The sequence below is a fragment of the Lonchura striata genome, chromosome 9 (assembly GCF_050655825.1).
Source record: "Lonchura striata isolate lonStrDom1 chromosome 9, ASM5065582v1, whole genome shotgun sequence".
NCBI lineage: Eukaryota > Metazoa > Chordata > Aves > Passeriformes > Estrildidae > Lonchura > Lonchura striata.
Window position 1 is genome coordinate 10441906 of NC_140711.1, and position 18903 is coordinate 10460808.

General features: G+C 38.0%; 1 protein-coding gene across 1 annotated transcript in view; it reads right to left on the reverse strand.

Annotated features, from left to right (window-relative positions):
• CUL3 (cullin 3) overlaps positions 1-18903 on the reverse strand; it is a 55320-nt gene that overhangs the window by 23673 nt on the left and 12744 nt on the right. The window contains exons 2-3 of the mRNA XM_021553698.4: positions 12551-12748; positions 5156-5269 (exon numbers count right to left, since the gene is read on the reverse strand). Of these exons, the coding sequence (XP_021409373.1) occupies positions 5156-5269; positions 12551-12748 (312 nt within the window). The remainder of the gene's footprint in view (positions 1-5155; positions 5270-12550; positions 12749-18903) is intronic.

An 18903-nucleotide genomic window follows, 5' to 3' on the forward strand; every position in this document is an offset into this window, starting at 1 on the left:
GCTTCAGACTATGGAAAAATATTCCAAAATTGCAGGTTTACACAAATTCTGCAATTTCAAAAAACAAGAAGAAACAGACAGCCCAGCATTTAGCACCTGTATTCACATAGCAAATTTTTTCCTATACTAATTATATGCCAGATTGCCACGTGGTGACCAGAGGAAAGCAAAACACTGGGTTCAGCAATTAATGAGTGATTTCCCACTCTGCCTTCAGACAGGCAGCCCTGAATTTAAATGAAAAAACAAGATGGGAACATGTCAGATATGCCTCTTCTGTGGCTCCTGAAGCAAACTCAGCTGTCTCAAAGCACATTTACTAATTGCTCTCATGAAGTCAGTCAGTTCAGTGATGTGTGCTGGGCTAAATCTTTGGAATAGGTTATTTTTGCTTTTCTGTTTTTAGAAACAGGGTTGTTTATTTCACTTCCTTATTTACACACATCAAGAACAGAAGTAAATGTGATTCTCAAGTAAGACAAGCTTAAAATACATTGTCAAAGAGATGAAAGAACAAATTAAAATGTAGTGTCTAATACTATAACTTGAAGAGCAAAGAACATAATTATTATTTCCAGAAGATATTCAGGCCTCTGAAGCACAGGCAGCAGGGTATCTAAAAGGATTAAAGCCATGGCCATGACTCATCTGCATAGCTTCTGTTGTGGCAGTGCTGAAACACTGCCATTGTGAAAGAGTAACTCTTCTCAGTTTATCAGCAGCCTCTGTAGTAAACCAGACCTCTAAACAATACCCAAAGCAGAGCAGCAACATTAACATTTCTGATCCTGCTGATTTGCTCACCCTTGGTAACAGATCATTTGCTGGAAGCTCTACCAGTCCAAAAAAAGGAAATCACAGAGAGTCCCATTTGGGAACACACTACTGAACAGAAATCACTTCCCATGGGGAGAAGCAGTGGGTGCTTAAAGGTAGGAGTGACTTTCAGGAGCCAAGGATGGAGTTTCAGACAGCAATTACTGATGAATTACAATCCTGCTTACACTCCAGAATAATTCTGAAATCACCTACTGTAAGGTACCAGTACCCACATTTTACCCATCTCTGCACGGATGCACTACCTGGATGATGCAGCAGCCTTCATGCACCCTTGTGTATACAGTAAGTGTCTTTGATCCTAGTTCTGGAAATAAAAACAACATTCCTCCCTATTACTTGTGTGTAAGCCATGGACAATGAGAGCCATTTGTCAAAACTCACATATCCAACCTGTCAGTGCTGGCCTAAAAAAAAGACACAAGCTTTGTGCACAGCACAGATGAGAAGGGAATGCTCTGTCCTCTGAGAAATCCACAGCTGTATTTGCAATAGCAATTGTTCACTTCTGACAGCGTGTAACTGGCACTACCCATAGGCCTGTAATGCAGCCAGGGGTGTGACTGCTGCACTTGCATACCTGAAATTGCTTTAAATTTAGCAAGCACAGATAGAGACAACACAGAATCCAGTTTAACCCAGTTTCCATTTGACATTCTAAGAATACACACATTCACACTGCTTGAAGAAAAGCCCAAACAACTCCACCTCCATTGCTCCCATTCCACAGAGCAGCTAAATAAACCCCACTGCAGGTATGTTTACCTGCACTGCCACTGTGAGGCTGAATTTCAGTTATGCCCAAATGGACGTCACTACTTCAATCTTAGTACCTGACCTGACTCAAAGATGCTGCTTGGCACATGACTGCTTCAGTGCCTCACTGCTTGTCACAGACAGTGCAAGAATTTACAGTGTATTACATCTACTCTGGCACCAATTACTGCACCCTCAACATGTAAAAAGGAAGAGAGCTCATGCTATATCAAACAAAATCCAGTGGAACTACATAAACTTGAAATTCAGTCAGGGAACCTGGAATGTCTCAAAATAAGACAAACCTTGCACAGTAAGTGCAAAAGGTTGCAAAAACCACATACTACACCTGCAACAAAAATGAAAGCATCAGACTTTTACCAGAGAGCAATCACAAGAGACAAGGTAATACACATTTTTAAAAACAAAACTATAAGGCTAACTTGAGAGTGTCTTGTGGAGGATGTTCTGCAGGAACAATGAAATCCTGCCATAACCTCAAACAGCAAGTGTTCTAGTCATTAAGCATCATAATGCACAAGCCACTGTACAAAACACATGCCTTCCTAAAAAAGATTTATTTGTATTGATTTTTATTTTAAAAATGGAAAAAATTAAACAGAGGAAAGAAATTAAGGTGGGTTGGAAAGGTGTTTGTTTTGACTTAAATCATATGGCAGCCAATGGTTGAAACAAGCTGGAAAACAAATATGGCATTAAAACAGGTACAATTTAGTTTAAGATGTAAAATCACTAGGCTGAAACAGGAATTCAAGAAAGTAAGACCAGAATTCAAGAGGGAATTAAATATTTTACTTTCACTGATGTCACAGTGTGGCCTGTTGGGCAATAGGTACATTTCCTGAAACTGATGTGTAATCGAGATGGCCTACAAAACAAGAGAAGGATTGGGTCATGCTTTACTTACAAACATAAGATAATTGCAGATACTTCTCCTGCTAGAACACAAGCATATTAATTTACAATGCCTGGTGACTCAGGTTGTACAATGTTTGGTGCTTTATTTAGATAAAATAATATAATGTCAGTTATATTAGATTTGCTAGAATAAAAGTGTATAAATTAATTTCTGACATAAGCATATCATTATAAACCTACATGTCAGTCACACTCAACATTGGAAAATAAGGATAAATCATCATTTTATAAAATTCTTGAAAATTATTTATTTGAAAATCAGTCAGGTCTGATCTTTCACAGGTGCTTTATAATTTTGTGGTACTGGCAGCTTTCCCAAACTTTTTGAATGAGCACATTTTCAAGACTGGGAAGTTTTTTACTCTTAGTCTTTTGTGAATGAAGAAAATTATGTCTGACTCAAGAGGACATCCCAGTGACAAAGGTGAAACTCCAAATCTTTCAAAGCAGTCCTGTTGTAAATAATTGATTATTCTTTAATTTGTAAACAAAACATGTATTATTGACAATATGTGTTATGTCCATCCAAGTCAAAAAAGGGAGACTGCCCATTGTATTAGACCTTCACACTAGATAGTTCTATGTAATAAAAATTAAAACTATAAAACCCCATATTACATTACAGAGGTTAAAAAAACAAACATCAGTGCCCTTAAGTTTATATAAACATTTTGAAAGAAAATTTTGTTTTATTTTTACTACTATACTATAAATGTATTTTCTTGTGGAATAGTTTTTTTTGTTTCTGTAGTATATGGGAAAAAAAAAATCTGTGGGAGTCAAATAATTAGTCACAGGGCTCAACTGAACACCCACTTGAAATAATTAGGAACTGTCAAACAGCACAGAGAAGGCTACCTAGTCCAGAGGATTCAAACTGATTCATTATCCTGTTCTCAATGTAAAAGACAGCAATGAGGTTCAATTTACACTCGAAGGAATGCTGTGGATTTCCTCCTCCTGGAACCTTGGTGGAAAAGAGAAGGCTGGCTGGATGTTTGAACAGCACTCTCAGGCTTCAAAACAAAGTCAAGACATGGCTCTTCTGACTGAAAAAAATACTCAGGAAACAGCTCTCCTGCTCCCCCAGGAGTGGTAACTGAAGCAGGCAACCCTTCCTCAAAGAGAAAAGGTTTTGGCCTTTAACATACTCGTCAATGTACTAAAACAAGGAACGCTTATAAGGCAGTTTACTCTGCCACTGTTTGAAAGATCAGAAATTTATTGATTTTAAGAGTAGCAGATAATATTGCATTATCCATTACTTTAGAACATCCAGCACCTCCTGTGCTGCAATAATATATAATATTGGGCCAAAACACAACAGCTACTCCCCTAGAAAGCTCTGGATTCCATCTTCTAACTTTTCTGAAAGTTCACCACAGCCTTTGGTAGATTAATGTAATCATTAAATATTCTTGAATATGCCTAGATGCAGCTAACAGCAATTGATTTGTATTTTGTCCTCTTCACAAACAGATTAGGGAGTCCAGGATCTCTCACAGCAAGGACAGTACATCTTCAAAACAATCTGTGCATCTTCCTTTTGGCACACAAAGCATTCAGTGTCACTGATGGCATATTATCCAGCACTCTGTTTTTTGATATGTGGTCTTTTCCCTGCTGAAATAAAACAACTCCTCCAACATGAAGGTCAGTAAATCTATTAAAAATAATTGTTTGTGATTGTGTAGTTACTTCAAATTCGTTAACTTGTAGTAGCTTATTATGCAAAGAGGACTTCACAGTTAATACAAACACGGTCAATGTCACAGCATGAGATGTTCACAAGACAAAATCTTAACTCCTGTTGTTTACCAAGTAAGAGTACAATTCCAGTTCATCTGCTTTTTGGACCAAAGAAGTCTATTATTGTCTGTCCTTCACTGTCAAGTACTTTGGAGGGAAAAAAAAATACACAAAAAACACAGCATTTCAACATTTCTTTTGGAAGTCAAAACCTTTGACGAGAAGTTAAGCATCTCTTACATCCTAAAACATCACCAGTACCATGGGAATTTTAATGCTGACCAACTACCTAAAGCATACCACAATCCAGACACAAAAATGTTAGGCCCTCTCTCTTAAAAAAAAGGCTTTTCTGTTTGCTAAAGGTGGGAAATGGCAAGCATGCAACCAAAAATCACATTTTACGTACATTGCTTAATCTTCTGCACAAGTTATTCTTGAACAGCAAAGGATCAAACTACAATTTAACATTCAAGGACACACACTGTACCTAAATAAAGTTATCCTCTTTGAATCCTAAAGCTTAAAGAACAACCACACTGGAAGTTTCAGGAGGCTTTACACTACAGTGCTTTCCACAGTAAGAAAACACCACTACCTGAGCTAACATCTAAAATCTGCCAGAATGGGTCTGACTAGCTTATTTTTTAAGAACTGTAAAGTTCAACTATATTTCAGATCCATTTTTCAAGTGATAATGAGATAACCTAAAACATGAATCCAATTACAATTTGTCAAACACCTGTAGCAGTCTTGCATGCACACAGAAAATTGAAAACAAGGAGCAGAGAGTAGTCTTTGGAAGAAGACTGGTAGGCATGGTAAGAGGACAATTTATTATACTGTGAAATGTGTGAAATAGCAGAATACCCACCATGTACATCAGAATGTCTCTAATCATCACCATTGCTGTTTGATGATCATTCCAGGCTTGGTTTAGTGTTTGTAGAAAGTTGTTATTCAAGGAGTTTAATACATCTTCTCGCACCTGAAGCAGAAAAAACAAAAGATATATTGACATAAGCTCAAGTCAGTTTCTCCTGCAGCATTTAAATCTTAAACATAGCTTCAGCACAAGAATTCTTGCTCCTCTATGGACCTGAATTGTGCAAACAGGTTCTTGCTTTTCCTGGGTGCTGACTATCCCTACCTAGTATTTCCCTTCTGCAGAAAAATAAGCAAGAAAAAATATGCTAGAAACAAGAGAAACAAAATAAACATGGGTTTTAAATTTCAAAGGAATTCCTAAAGTCTCAAATGTTAAAAATAGTCTTTGATGACTCCTCAAAGCTTTCACTTCCTGTGTTACAGTATTTCAGTTACTGGTAATTTTACTATCACAAGTAATTTCAGAACATTGGGTTGTAGCAGTAAATGTTGCAAACAGGAACAAGTACAGGTGAAAATTGGCCATGATGACATTTAGAGACAAACTGAGATGGCATAAAGATATTGCAAACAACAGTTCTGAAAAGAGCCAATTGCTTGGTAAAGCTCAGACTATTACATTAATACCAACAACAAGACTTCATAGAAAAAGGAAAGTCATCTTTGTTTTTTATGAATGTATTTGCAATTTGCAAGTTAATCTGTCTCATCAACTTCAGATTTTAAACCTCTTTGCCACTACTCTCCCTACTAATAAAAAAGCCCATCCACTTTTATATTTTGATTTTTTTCCAGCAGGCATATACTGCAGTGCTTGAACTTGATGTCAAAGAGAAACCTGCGGGAATGTAAAAAAAATTGTTCCCAAGTTAATAAAATGTGGGAATTGACTTTTTACATAACATGCAAAATATATTCTTCCCTCTGTTGTAACCAAACAGAATGATCACATTCACTGATTTGGACTGATACTTGGCGAATAGTGTAAATTTCAGTACAGAGATTCATACAGGAAAACAAAACACACATGCCAGGCAGCCACAAGCTGCACCAACATCTCATGCAATCACCTGACAGGCTTCATTCTGACACTCCAATTTGTGAAGCTATTAGGCCAAACCAGGGTAACAGAATCCCGTCTGCCACACTACTGTGCACACTCACAAACTCAGACAAGCAAAGCAGAGACACAGTGTGGAACATCATCCAACACAATGGTCTCGAGGAAAGGGATGAAGGAGGAAAGGAGAGGAATGAAGGTGCAAGAGAAGGAAGAGGAGAGGGAGGAAGGAGGAGAAAGAGAAGGGAGAGGGAGGAAGAGGGGAATGATGAAGAGGAAACTTATCCCAATAATATTCACCTTGTTACTGCATCTAGGCAATATAGATATACATAAGTTGTTCAAAGCTTTCTTAAATCTTCAAACATGTAAAGCCTCCCCTGCTTGCTTTTGGAAAACATAATACGCAGTTATAGGCACTGCTTAACTGCATCATTCTTTCTGATCATGATCAGCATTTACCCTTTGGTCTCCCAAATACTCTGTTGTCACCCAGTCCAGGTAGTTTTTAGCCAAATCATAAATACACACTAAAAACTTCAGCAGACATACTTGTGAAGAATATGCACAATCTCCCAGAACAAGAGAAAAAAATCATGACTGTGGTTGCTTTCACTTCTTTGGTCAGTATGGAAAAGCTTTATAAACATTATTTGGTAGTTCATCCACACTGATAAAATTTACCAAAACATGATTAGATTATAAGCACAAATCACCAAGGGCATTACTGATCAATTTTATTATACCCTTTACTTTGACAACACAGAAGCAGTGTGCCTTTAGAATTGCTCACATCCCACATCCATCACACTAATCCTGCTGGGCTAGCCAGTGCCAAGTCACACAGAAGGGGGTGGAACCTGGCCACCAGGTAACAGTCACAGCTTCCTTCCAAGCAGACACTGGCACATTCTGCAATAGTGGCACCTCTGCTCCATATGATGTGCCACGTGGATTTCTGGAAGTGGGCTTGAAATTCAGAAATGGGTGCTGTACAGAGCAACCCTGTGAAGCTCCTCAATTACATTCTTCTAGGTTTATTTGAAACTGCAGAAGAGACTTGGAAAACCATTCTTTCTGCTGCTACAAAAGCAGACCAAACTACTGCCAGGCAAATTATCACTTACAGCAACTTTATAGTTAACAAGTGTTCAACACATTTCTTGTATGGGCCATTAATTCAGCAATACTACAGGGAAACTGCTGTAATGCACAAAACATCTTAGCCATGCAAAGGTGCAGAGTCACTCCACTTCGGTAGAATAAACCATCTGAAGTAAAAAAAGTGCATACTCACACTCTTTGAACAAAGTGGAGACACAGCTGATACGCTGCCAAAGCCTTAGAAAATTTTAAATCTCAAAGATTTTTATCAGCAGAATGTTAAATTAAATTAGCTGAGCTTGTAGTGATTTTTGTAACAGTGTTTGCAATTATGAAGTAAATTGCAGGGAAAGCCAGCTTAAATAGGACTGTCCATATACAGATGTACTTGAAAATAAATTAGCAACTTTCTAATATATATGAGGTCTTCTTATAGTTACAAGGATGAAATTTTGTGTATAACTTCAGGCTCAACTTTATTTTCTACTGGATACAGGTCTTCAGGAAATACAGAAACCTTCCCCCAATAAGCATAGTTTGTTGGCATAAGCTTTCAATACTTTTAAATAATTCCTGATTAAGTGTTCATAAAGAAGACTTCTAGCCTATGATTTCTATCTTACAGTGCCTGGCCTGATGCAGCAGCACAAATAGTTCAGTTATGTAATTTCCACTACTGTAAGGACAGCCAGAACATCCTGAGGGGAGCAGCAGTACAGAACAGCACTTTCTGAACCAAGGCTTCAAGCTCTCAGAACTTTTATTACAGAGTTGCTTTTAGAAAAATCCGAGTAGTCTAAAAGATAGTATTCTAAAATCTTAGGAGTCCCAAGTAGGTTAATGGATTGACTACTAGAAATGTCTGTTCATCCCTGCAGCTGCTATCCTACTGCTAAAAGGAAAAAAAAACACTTAAGAACACTGGGGATTCTGAACAGTTATGTACTTTCGAGCAATTCCCTCACATCCTTTCTCCCTCCATATAATAGCAGACTTGCTCAAGATCATCTGAAAACATCATTAAGAAAATAAAAAGGCAGATAACACTTCATACATTGCCAGTCAGGCTCATTCTAATGCTCAGTAGGTAATCTGCCTCCTACACAACTTCTCGTGTCATTCCTCCCTGTTTCATTGATGTTATGGAAATAATTTCAAACTCCTTGATGGAGATGACTGTCATCTCTCCCTTTTCTCTGCAACACTATGATAGCAAATTTGAAAGATTGCAAAGGACCCCAGACATAATTTTCTAAGTCCCAATGTAGACACACTTCTTTCAGCCTATACCTGCACCAGGATCACACTCCTGCACTGAGCAGCTCTGTGCCTCCTGACCAAGGTGCTCTCACTGCCTGTACTGTTACTCTGAAATAGCAGATACTGGACAGAGCCCTGAGGGGCACCACTTGTCACTGATGGCCATTGAGACTCTGGGCCATTGACCACACCCAACCAATTTCTTACCCATTTAACTCCACCAATTGAATCCATCTCTTTCCAATTTAGACACAAGAAGGTCATGGGGGACCATGTCAAAACCTTTACAGATGTCCAGAGAAATGACATCTGTAGCTTTTCCCTTGTTCACTGATGTAGTCACTCCTTCATAGAAGGCCACTGGGTTGGCCAGGCAAGACCCACCCTTGGTGAAATTGTGCTGGTTGTCCCAAATCACCTCCCTGTCATCTATGCACCTTAGCATAGCTCCTAGGAGAATCTGTTCCATGATTCTCCCGGACACAGAGGTGAGGCTGACAGGTTGTAATTCCCAGGGTCTTCCTTTCTACACTTCTGAAAGATGGGTACAATGTTTCCCCTTTCCCAGTCACCTGGAACTTCCCCTGACTGCCATGACTTCTCAAATATCATGGAGAATGGCTTGTCATTACATCAGCCAATTTCTCCCAGGACTCTGGGATGCACCTTATTGGGCCCCACTCACTTATGCACAAAACAAACATTAAAATATTATCCTATAAACTTTATAACTTTAACTTTTTTTTTTTAAGTGTAAAGCAAATGATGCTTATCATCAAATGGTTTAGAGAGCTGTTAACTTAGCTTTGTCTGTTTTAAAAACACTTAACATTTGTGTGAAGTAATAACAGACTAGGCTTGAGAAGTGTGAAGGAAGAGTGTCCACATCAAGCTACAAGATTGTCAACAGGCAAGAAAGGGAGAAATTAGTGAAGTATCAGATGCACAGGAATTAAATACTTGAATTAAGATGAAAGGTTTCAGTACTTTCAAAATTCAACAGTACTTTTAAATAGCTCTACATGTACCATACTTAAATAATGATGTCAATACACACATAAAGACAAGTTTTAGCATGCTCTCACACTGTAGTAAAAACAAGGTAGCTCAAGAGTGCTGACTCGTCTCAGTGATGCAGAGTACCTGGCTTACTACAGCCTTTATCCCATAGCCAGAACACGGTGATTTAGAACCGCAAATCATTGGGGTCTGTAAGTCTAAAACCAAGCATTCTTGATAACAACTTGCTTGCATGCACCTTGTATTGATCATATTTGCACCTATTATTTTATTTATAATTAAGTTGTCAAGACAGTGCACTGCACTGTTTTCTTGTTGAGAAGTTAAAATACTTTTCACATTAGTGTTTGATTGCTAATTAAAATGCTGAATAAGCACAACTTTCACCTGGCAATTAAATTAGCATAAATCATAAATACAGCTCTTATACATGCCTCACCAAAAATGAAGGCTTGTGCTTTCCAAGCTTTAAAACTACTTATAAAAACAACTGAACATATACAAAAAAACAACATATACAACTGCCTCTACCTAGTCTCTTTATCTATTCTTAATTAACAAGCATGACTGGAATACCACAAGAATGCAACTTTTTATAAAAAAATAACCTGGAGATGTGGGCAGCAAATGACAGTTATGGTTCAGCAATTATTGCCATTTCAAATTTGGGGTAGGCTCCTCAGCAGTGCTCCCTGAACTGAGTGTAGTTCTTCAGTAAAATCTATTCATCTGCAAACATTTACATTTTTATTAAAGTTGAAGAATTTAATGAACAGTATTTCAGTTGGCAAAATCCCCCTCTTCTAAATTCTAGCACCCACCACTGAACCTCTTGGAAAGAGACAGCGAACATAAAAGATTTTGCTAAAATTTCTATGACAAAATGTGAGCTTAAACAAAACTTTTTTATTCATCTTAAAACAAGTACCAATGGCACAAACAGAAGATGTCATTATAGAACTGATCCTATTCTTGATAAATATCCTGTCTTTTCCATACTTCCATCTATATATGCCTCAACCTAATGTGTCTAAGAAACATTCAAAAGGGACAAGCAGTAGCTTTTAGTCTCTATAAGTTTTTCTTATTTTTCAGACATTTTTGGCGTAAGTCACTTTTAGTCTTTTCCTTGGATTATTTTTCAGGCAGGCATCATCAGAATAGTTTAGCCTTTTTACAGCAATTAACAAAACTCAGTTAAACCTTTTTATTTGAAAAACCTTTGGTCATCTTCTTTTCACCCACACACATGGATATAATTTGATTAATCACATTATTGATCAGAATACTTGGTCATCAGAGAAGATTTTTTTAAAAAGACCAGATATGGGAATATTAAGTGTCAGAAAGGCACTTCTCTGTCTGGTATCGTGCAGACCTCAGCCTCTGCACTGAAAGTACAAACTCAGAATCTTCTGCTCCTTTGTCAGCCTGACACACTCAGCACTTCAGAATAATTAATTCTGCACATGCATGATTTTTAATATGCAAAATAGCTAGAACTAAGATAAGTGACAGAATACCTAGGAACAAAGATAAAAAGACGCCCATCAAATTAAACCAGGATAAACTAAAGCCTAGAAATAATAAAAGTTTAGTGTCACGATTATTAAGTGCACAGACATATACAAGAACAAGACAAAAAAAGCCTCAGCCATTTGCCACATTTTATATGAATAGTACAGATTATGAATGTACAGATAACGAAACAAGAAGTTTTTGAGAGTCACAGATGTGCTACAATTATAGAAAAGAACTGCAAATTATTTAACCACTTCATAAGAGATGTCTCCTCTGGTGCACACAGTAAAAAAGCCCCACATTCAAAGCAGTTTTAGACTATACTTATCTGGACCACACCTTTGAAAACTAGGATTTTACAAAAGAAATAACACATTTCTCTGCCACAGTGGTAGCTCCAGTTGGAACACACAAAAAAAGTCTCCAAGCATCCTGCATTATTTAGCCATAAATCTCCCATTCAATCTCTGTAATTCAGCCAGAAGTAATCATCCAAGACACATTATGGTCTCTGACTTTTCTTTTCAGATCTTGTAAAAACAGGACAAAAATCTTGATACTCCATCTGAACCCATGGCCAGAATATGGGATGAAAGTGGACATGTACCTCTCTGCTATGGATGTTACCATGAGGAATAAGGCAGGCACCTCCCATAGACTTAGAATCCTACTACCATGAAAAATTATCCCAAGTCCTAAAAAGTGACTTCTAACTTTTTCCATTTATATATTTATTAATCAATTCTAAACTTCTCTCTAAGGCTAAAGAAGTGGTTCCAAGGTTTAACACGAGACCTGAAGATGACAGATCTTCAGAAAGTTTCTGCACGTCATTTTGACTGACCTACATGGTTTTGCAAAGGCTGACATGGCAGAATGTGAGCTACTCGGGATTTTTGCTATTGCTGAGTTGCTGTTTTAGAACAGTGCCTACCGCCTCTTTAAAGAGCATAATCCCAGCACAACTGTCTCATTAACATGGGAATTAGCTCATTAGCCTATAGAAAACAAGTTCTTACACTGGTATTTATTTGTTCCACAGATGAAAAAAACTGACTGGCAAACAAGACAAAATTTGGCCTAAGAAAGTCACAAAATGCCACCAAAAATGACACAGACCTTTAAAAAAATTAACAGCTCTTAAGAGTTACTCTTCAAAAAAACCATCTTTTCTGTTACACTTTTTCAAGTGCTTCCTATGGTCTGCCTTCCATCAGTAATTTACAACAAACAGTACCCGGAACATGAAATCATACGATCTTGACGTTAGCTCTATTGGTAGCTACCATTTTTGAGAGAAGCTACACAACTGCAACACAAGGTAGCATAACAAGGTTAGACTTTTCTGTCATTTAAATAACTGTTAAGAATTCTTTCATACAAGACACTCCTATTTTAATTCACAAATGGACAAACCTTGTTTATTAGATGCTCAGTGACAACTTCTCTTAGTCCAGTGTAGAGTTTTTCACCATGTTTATGCAAGACCATTGTATAAGCATTTCTATACAGCTCCTCAAAACTGAGACCACTATTGTTCTTACGCTGAATCTCTTGGATTGCATTTTTCAGAAGATCCCAAATGCTGTTCACATATTTCTCATCCATAGTCATCTGTAAAAATAAAACATTATGTTATTATGTTAAATAAAAAAATATAGATAATATGAGGTAATTGCTCTGCCCCATCTTGTTGATTCCGTTATCACAAGATTTCTCAAAATTTATTAAAAGAAAACCAGTATTTATGAGACTAGTACAGATTTCAAGAATATTTATGAAAATTGTAATTTGCAAAAGTTTAATGCTTTCTTTGTTTCAGAACTGCAAATGCCCAGAATCCAACCCCAGAGCCTTTGGAGGTGGAAAGGCAGGTAATTGTGGACAAAAGTCTCTTCCTCACTCTTCCTCCACAGGTTAACAGTGATAGATGGGTAACTCTCATTCCATATTAACACGTTATTTGGCACCTCATAAAATGCTGCAATACTAATCTGCTTCACCAGACCCCAAATCAACCTGTACAACAAAAGATAATAATGTCTGACACAGATTTAGCAAACTTGGTCATCTGCTTGAGCTAGCTGAGGTACTAATGGCCGAAGAATTACATACCTACAACACTGTACCTATGATTTAAATAACTATAGGCACTACTGAAAACCCCCACAAATGCCCAACACTAACACTTGCATTGAACATATCCTCTTTGCACAAATATGAATAAATACCTTTCTAAATTACATGTACCAAGCACTAAGGATCTGCTTGATCTGTTATTCAGATGCTGTAAACTTCAGTAAATACATAGAAAGAAAGAAAAAATGAAGATTCAGAGAAGGAGAAAAACTCTTATAAGAAATAGTCTCACTACAACAGCAAACTTCTATCTCGTACTTAGTGTGAATCATTTCACACTTGCGCTTTACCAGTGTAAAGGTGCTTCAATATATGATGCTTTATAGATAAAGCAGTATCTGGGATTGCAAGTAAGCATAGCAAAAAATATCAGATGCCAGTATTGCTTAAAGTCTGTGATTCAGCCAAGTTTTATCACCCAAATGAAAAAAAAAAAAAAAAAACCAAAAAAACCCCAAACATTTTTAAACTGAACTAATTTTAAAAGCAATGTTTAATGTTAAGTTTGGTTTAGTTTATACAAAGTCAGGAACAGATTTAGCATTTTATAGCTAAAGAAAAGGGCTGAAGAGAGAAGGAGAAAAAGCTGCTTGCTCTTCCTAGAATTACTACAGGAAGTGAAAATATCCCAGAGTCTATCAATACTGTCAAAGCAGTCTTGAAAATAGGAACGGAATGTATTAAAAGAGGAAAGAATAATGGTATGACATTATAGAGGGAAATCATGACCAGTCCTAATCCACCTCTCCTTCTCCTTCCAACAAAACCCACTAAGTAACAGGAAAGATATGAAGACTAGATTTGACTGCATTTGTAATCAAATGCAATTATTCAGCAGAATCTTTTTACTCCAAGTACATTTTTACAGGTATTTTCAAAATATCATATCAAGTTTTCTAGGCATGATAAATAACAATTACAGCTCACAATGAAGAGAAGCCATTCACTGCCTTGGAAGGGAACGGGCTACTGAATAAAATGAAAAGAAGACATGTAATTTTCTATCCTGTGCATCTTTTGGAGTTTTGTTTAAATACAAGGATTTTTATTATAAAAATAATCTTGTTGTTACTTTTTCCCCTCCTCTGATACCAGATCCGCTTGACTACTAAACTCTATGTACCCCAAACTTAAGATGTGCCATTATATATCTAAGTGTGAAAACAAATTAAAATCACAAACACATAGGGAGCTAAAATTTTTTCAATCTCCTAAATGTAAAGCCCCAAAGTAACAGAGGAATGGTGGATGGAATGTCACAGGTCCCTCCACACTTCCTTATTCTGCTTTGCACAGCACTGAAAGGTCAGTAATTTTGTTTTTAATTTGCATTTGCTACATGGTGCTCCTTCAGGGAAGTTATTTTCTATGGCCTTCCTGAACCAGCAATTTCACAAGTACTGATAATGAAGGCAACCATTTAGATTTGCAGACAGCAATCCAAGTAAAAGCTTTTCAGCTTTCCTTTCAGAAACCCAAGGTTTTGTTTTCAAACAAAGCAGAGGCTCCCCCTGCTAATTAAAAAACTCTCAGCCAACACAAGCTTTTTATCTCAACTGCAATTTAATTGCACTCTGCATTCTGAGCAAAGGTATGATCTGTATAAACCAGGCAAGTCACTGGGCACCAGCCTGCAGAGGTATTACAGTGCTCCCATTTCTGGGTTGGTCACAGAACATCTCTCTACGTTACAGACAGAGATAAAGCAGCACATCTGGTAATTCAGATCCCTCCAGCACAAAGCTAAAAGAAAACTCTGAATTCTTGTACTTTTAATCCAAATGCTATAAAAAAGAAGGAATGATTGCAATATTATTTGCTCCAAAGTCCCTGAACACAAACAAGAACACATAGCTTTTTGCCACTTAACAATTGACACACCATAAGCTACTCTGACAGAACAAGAAAGGTTGATAGAAGGTAATTTTAATGAGTACACATCTCCATGATATAAATATTTGAAAAAGTACTATGAAATTATCTTATTACCCTTTAGGATTAAGCATTAAAAAGTCTGTTTTTCAGTGCAGCTTCTGTTTCTGACTGAGATGAACATCAGTGAGGTTTTATGGGAACAGGTTTGCTTAAGTTCTAGAATATCACATTAGAAGAGCACTGTCTTCCAAAAAGATCTAGCATAGCTAACTTGTTTGCAGCAGTGTTTTCTAACAAAGCAAAGACTCCTAATACTTCAAATAATTCCACTCTATTTGGCAGTAAGTCACTGCAGTAAAGTTTGAGCAAAAATGTCTTATTTCGTCCCTGCTGCTGAAAAGTTGATTAGCATTTGAGCAGAAGAGATCTCCCTGTATTCTCCAGGGTACATAAGAATTACAATATATTCTTGGATTATTTAACTCACAGGTTCATGTCTTTTCATCCCATTCCTTAAGTCAGGCTTGCAGGCAGATGTAAAATCCAAACAAAAAAACAGTAAGCCAGTTGTTGATGCTACTAGATCACTGGCATTTTTCAGAATTCTTTACAAAAGCATCTCTGACAACACAACTGCAATCCTAATCCTCCAGTCTGACCCACCAATGAAGATTTATGCAACTCTCTAGATCCCTAGCAACCAAGTCTGTAAGTGATCCTCTTCCACAAATACAGGATCAGAGCCAAGATGTTTTTCCCAGATTTCTTCTAATGGTTATATTTTAGAACAAAAATCCACAGTTAGAATACAGTTGCCTTGCTTGTGTCTTTGTATTCTTGCAGATTTAAGCAGAACGCTGATTGCTGCTTCTGCTGGTCTTTGAAAAAAAAAAAACCACACAGGTTTGGAAAGGCTTTCAGAAGTGAAATCCCAGTAATTTCAGTAGTGTCTACACCCAGATTCACCAAGATAGCAAGCAGCCAGTGTCCAAGCAGAGGAAACGTGTTAATGTACTCACACTTATCTGAACATTACCTTTCTTGGGGAATGGGAAAGCGACCAAGTCTGTCATTGGCAGGAGAGAGAGCTGTTTATAAGAAGCCGCTGGTTGGAAAACTTCCACGCACTGCTGCCCAAATGCTAATGATTCAAAGATGCAACTCGAGCACAAACATCTGAACTCAGAGTGTAGCACAAGTACATCTTGAGGAAATTAGACTAAAATGTCAGTGTACATGAAAGTAAAGTCATTTCACAAAAAAAGAGACTACAAAGGACTCAAAAGGTCCTTTATTCCACAGTGCAGGACCACATACACTCAAGCCCCTTCCCTTAACAATGTCTGTCTACCCTATTAAAATCATCAAGTCAAATAAACAATCAGTGTCAGCAATCTATTACTGTTATCATCTGTAAAGCAGGTAAATCTGGCAACAGTCCTGAAGAGACTTCTTAGTTTCTCCCTCCTCAAAACTTACAGGCACAACCTCTTCCAAGTAACCTACCACAGAATTCAATCAGAACAAGCAAATAACTCAATTCTCATTATTTTCTCATCAACATGTAACTTCATACAAAATGTTATCAGCCCCCTTCTAGACATGTAGTTGAAAGAGAAGTGCAACATCCTTCTCTAGGGGGAAGGAACAACCCCAAGGAATAATGCGGACTGGGTAGCATGGGTAGAAAGCACACTGGGCAGAAAAGTACCCAAGGCTCTTGGTGGACATCAAGTTGATGACAAACCAATGGGCCCTTGAGGCAAGGAAGATTAATGGTATCCTAGGCTGCATATGGAAGAGTTGTCAGCAGGCCAAGGGCTCTACTCAGCACTGGAAAGCCACACGTAGAGCACAGTGCCCAGTTCTTGGTTCCCCAGTATAAGAGAGACACAAACACACTGGAGACAGTCCAGTGAAGAGCCACTAACAACCCCCTGGAGCATCTCTCATAGGAAGGACAGAGTCAGCCTCTAGAGCCAGCCTAGAGAAACCCTGCAGAGATCAAATCAGTACATGTAAAATCCAAAGGGAGGGTGTACTGAAGAGGGAACCAGCCTCTGCAGTGGTGCAAGTGACAAGAGCAGATACAGAAGGCACAAACACAGGAGATTCCTTGTGATAATCATGAAAATTTTTTTCTTGTGTGGGTGACCAAGTGCTGGCACGGGTTGCCCAGAGAGGCTGTGGAGTTCTCCATCCTTAGAGACATTCAGAAGCCATCTGGATACAGTCCTGAGCAACCAGATCTAGATGACCCCGAGCAGTGGGGCAGGACAAGATGACTTCCCAAAGTGCCTTCCAACTTTAACCACTGATCTGGTGATACAGCTGTAGGCTGAGGAAGCTGGAAAACCAGGACTCCCTGGGGACACGTGACCTTTTCAAACTGCCTGTACCAGTCTTCCAATGGAAATGCATTGTATGGTAACAAAGGTGAGCAACACAATACTTGTGGTCTTCAGTGGAACCAGGTGTTTGCTCCCTAGCTTCTACCAATGACAGTCAAAAAAACACTAAAACTCCCAGATTCAGGAAATTCCAACACACCTGTTGCTGGAAATCCATATTACTTAGCAGAGAAATAAATGTTTTGGGGTATAATTTCCATTTTCTTTAACTTCAACAACAGTTCCTCTGAATGCAACTTTTTTCCATATTCGTCATTTTTTTCCTTGTCATCATTTTGGCCTTTACACTACACAGCTACACTAACTTAACACAGCTCACTCCTCTTACATAACCATGCTTGAAATTCTGTGAATTTCAAGGAAAAATTACAGAAGTAAACTGCTAGGAGCCTTCTTAAATCTCGATAGTTTATACCAGCTTTAAGTAGTTATTTAGTCTCCTTAACAAGAGGGGGTTAAGAAAGAAGTGAGGAAGAGGTAAACAGATGTCCTACAGAGTGTCAGCAGGAGGATCCCCAGAAGCCCACCAGCAGCAACAGGAGATACACAAACCAGTACTCCCAAGATTAGTGACCAGACACAGCTTCTCATCCTTCACGCAGAAGAAATTTCTAGACAAGTTCTAGGAAGTCCACACAAAGATCTCAGACCAAAATTGTTAAATCTCAGAAGTTTTGATAGACTGTCAACACATTTGTAGGACATTTTTACTCTCAAAAATGTCACAAACACTACTAAGTTTTTCTACAGCATAGCTGAAGAGTGTTTACCTCAATTCTACATATTAGCAGGTGAAAGAAGTCAGTCTGTAAGTGATTACTGCAGAACAAGGCTTCTCTAAGCTTTCAAAAAAAGCAACCACCTACCTCGTTCCTTCCCATGACATTCTTCACGTGTCTAATACCACAGAGCACTGGAACAAGAACCAACTGGAACTACAGAATACAGGTGTTTATGCTATCTACCTTGAAGAAAGTGAGAGAAGTGAGTGGATACCAAGACTTAGTTAGTTAGCAGTGCTGGGAGTAACATTTGCACCTAATAATTTCCACCTATTCTCACTCCCCGATTTCCTATCCCTCCACAGAAAAAATGAGAAGGGTCCAACTCCTGTTATCTAAAACTGCCACCACAGGGCGCAGTCCTTGAGGCGAAGAAGACTGTCACCAACACTGTTCCCTTCCACTGCAAGACAGGGCATTCATCAAGATGGAATTAAATAGTCTGTGACACAGTAACTCAGTATCCTGAGCCTGTACCCTTCATTCTGGATGAGGTTTAGCTGAGGTTATCCAGAAAAGGGCAAGTGCAGAACATTTCCTGCCTTAGAACCTAATAACTATT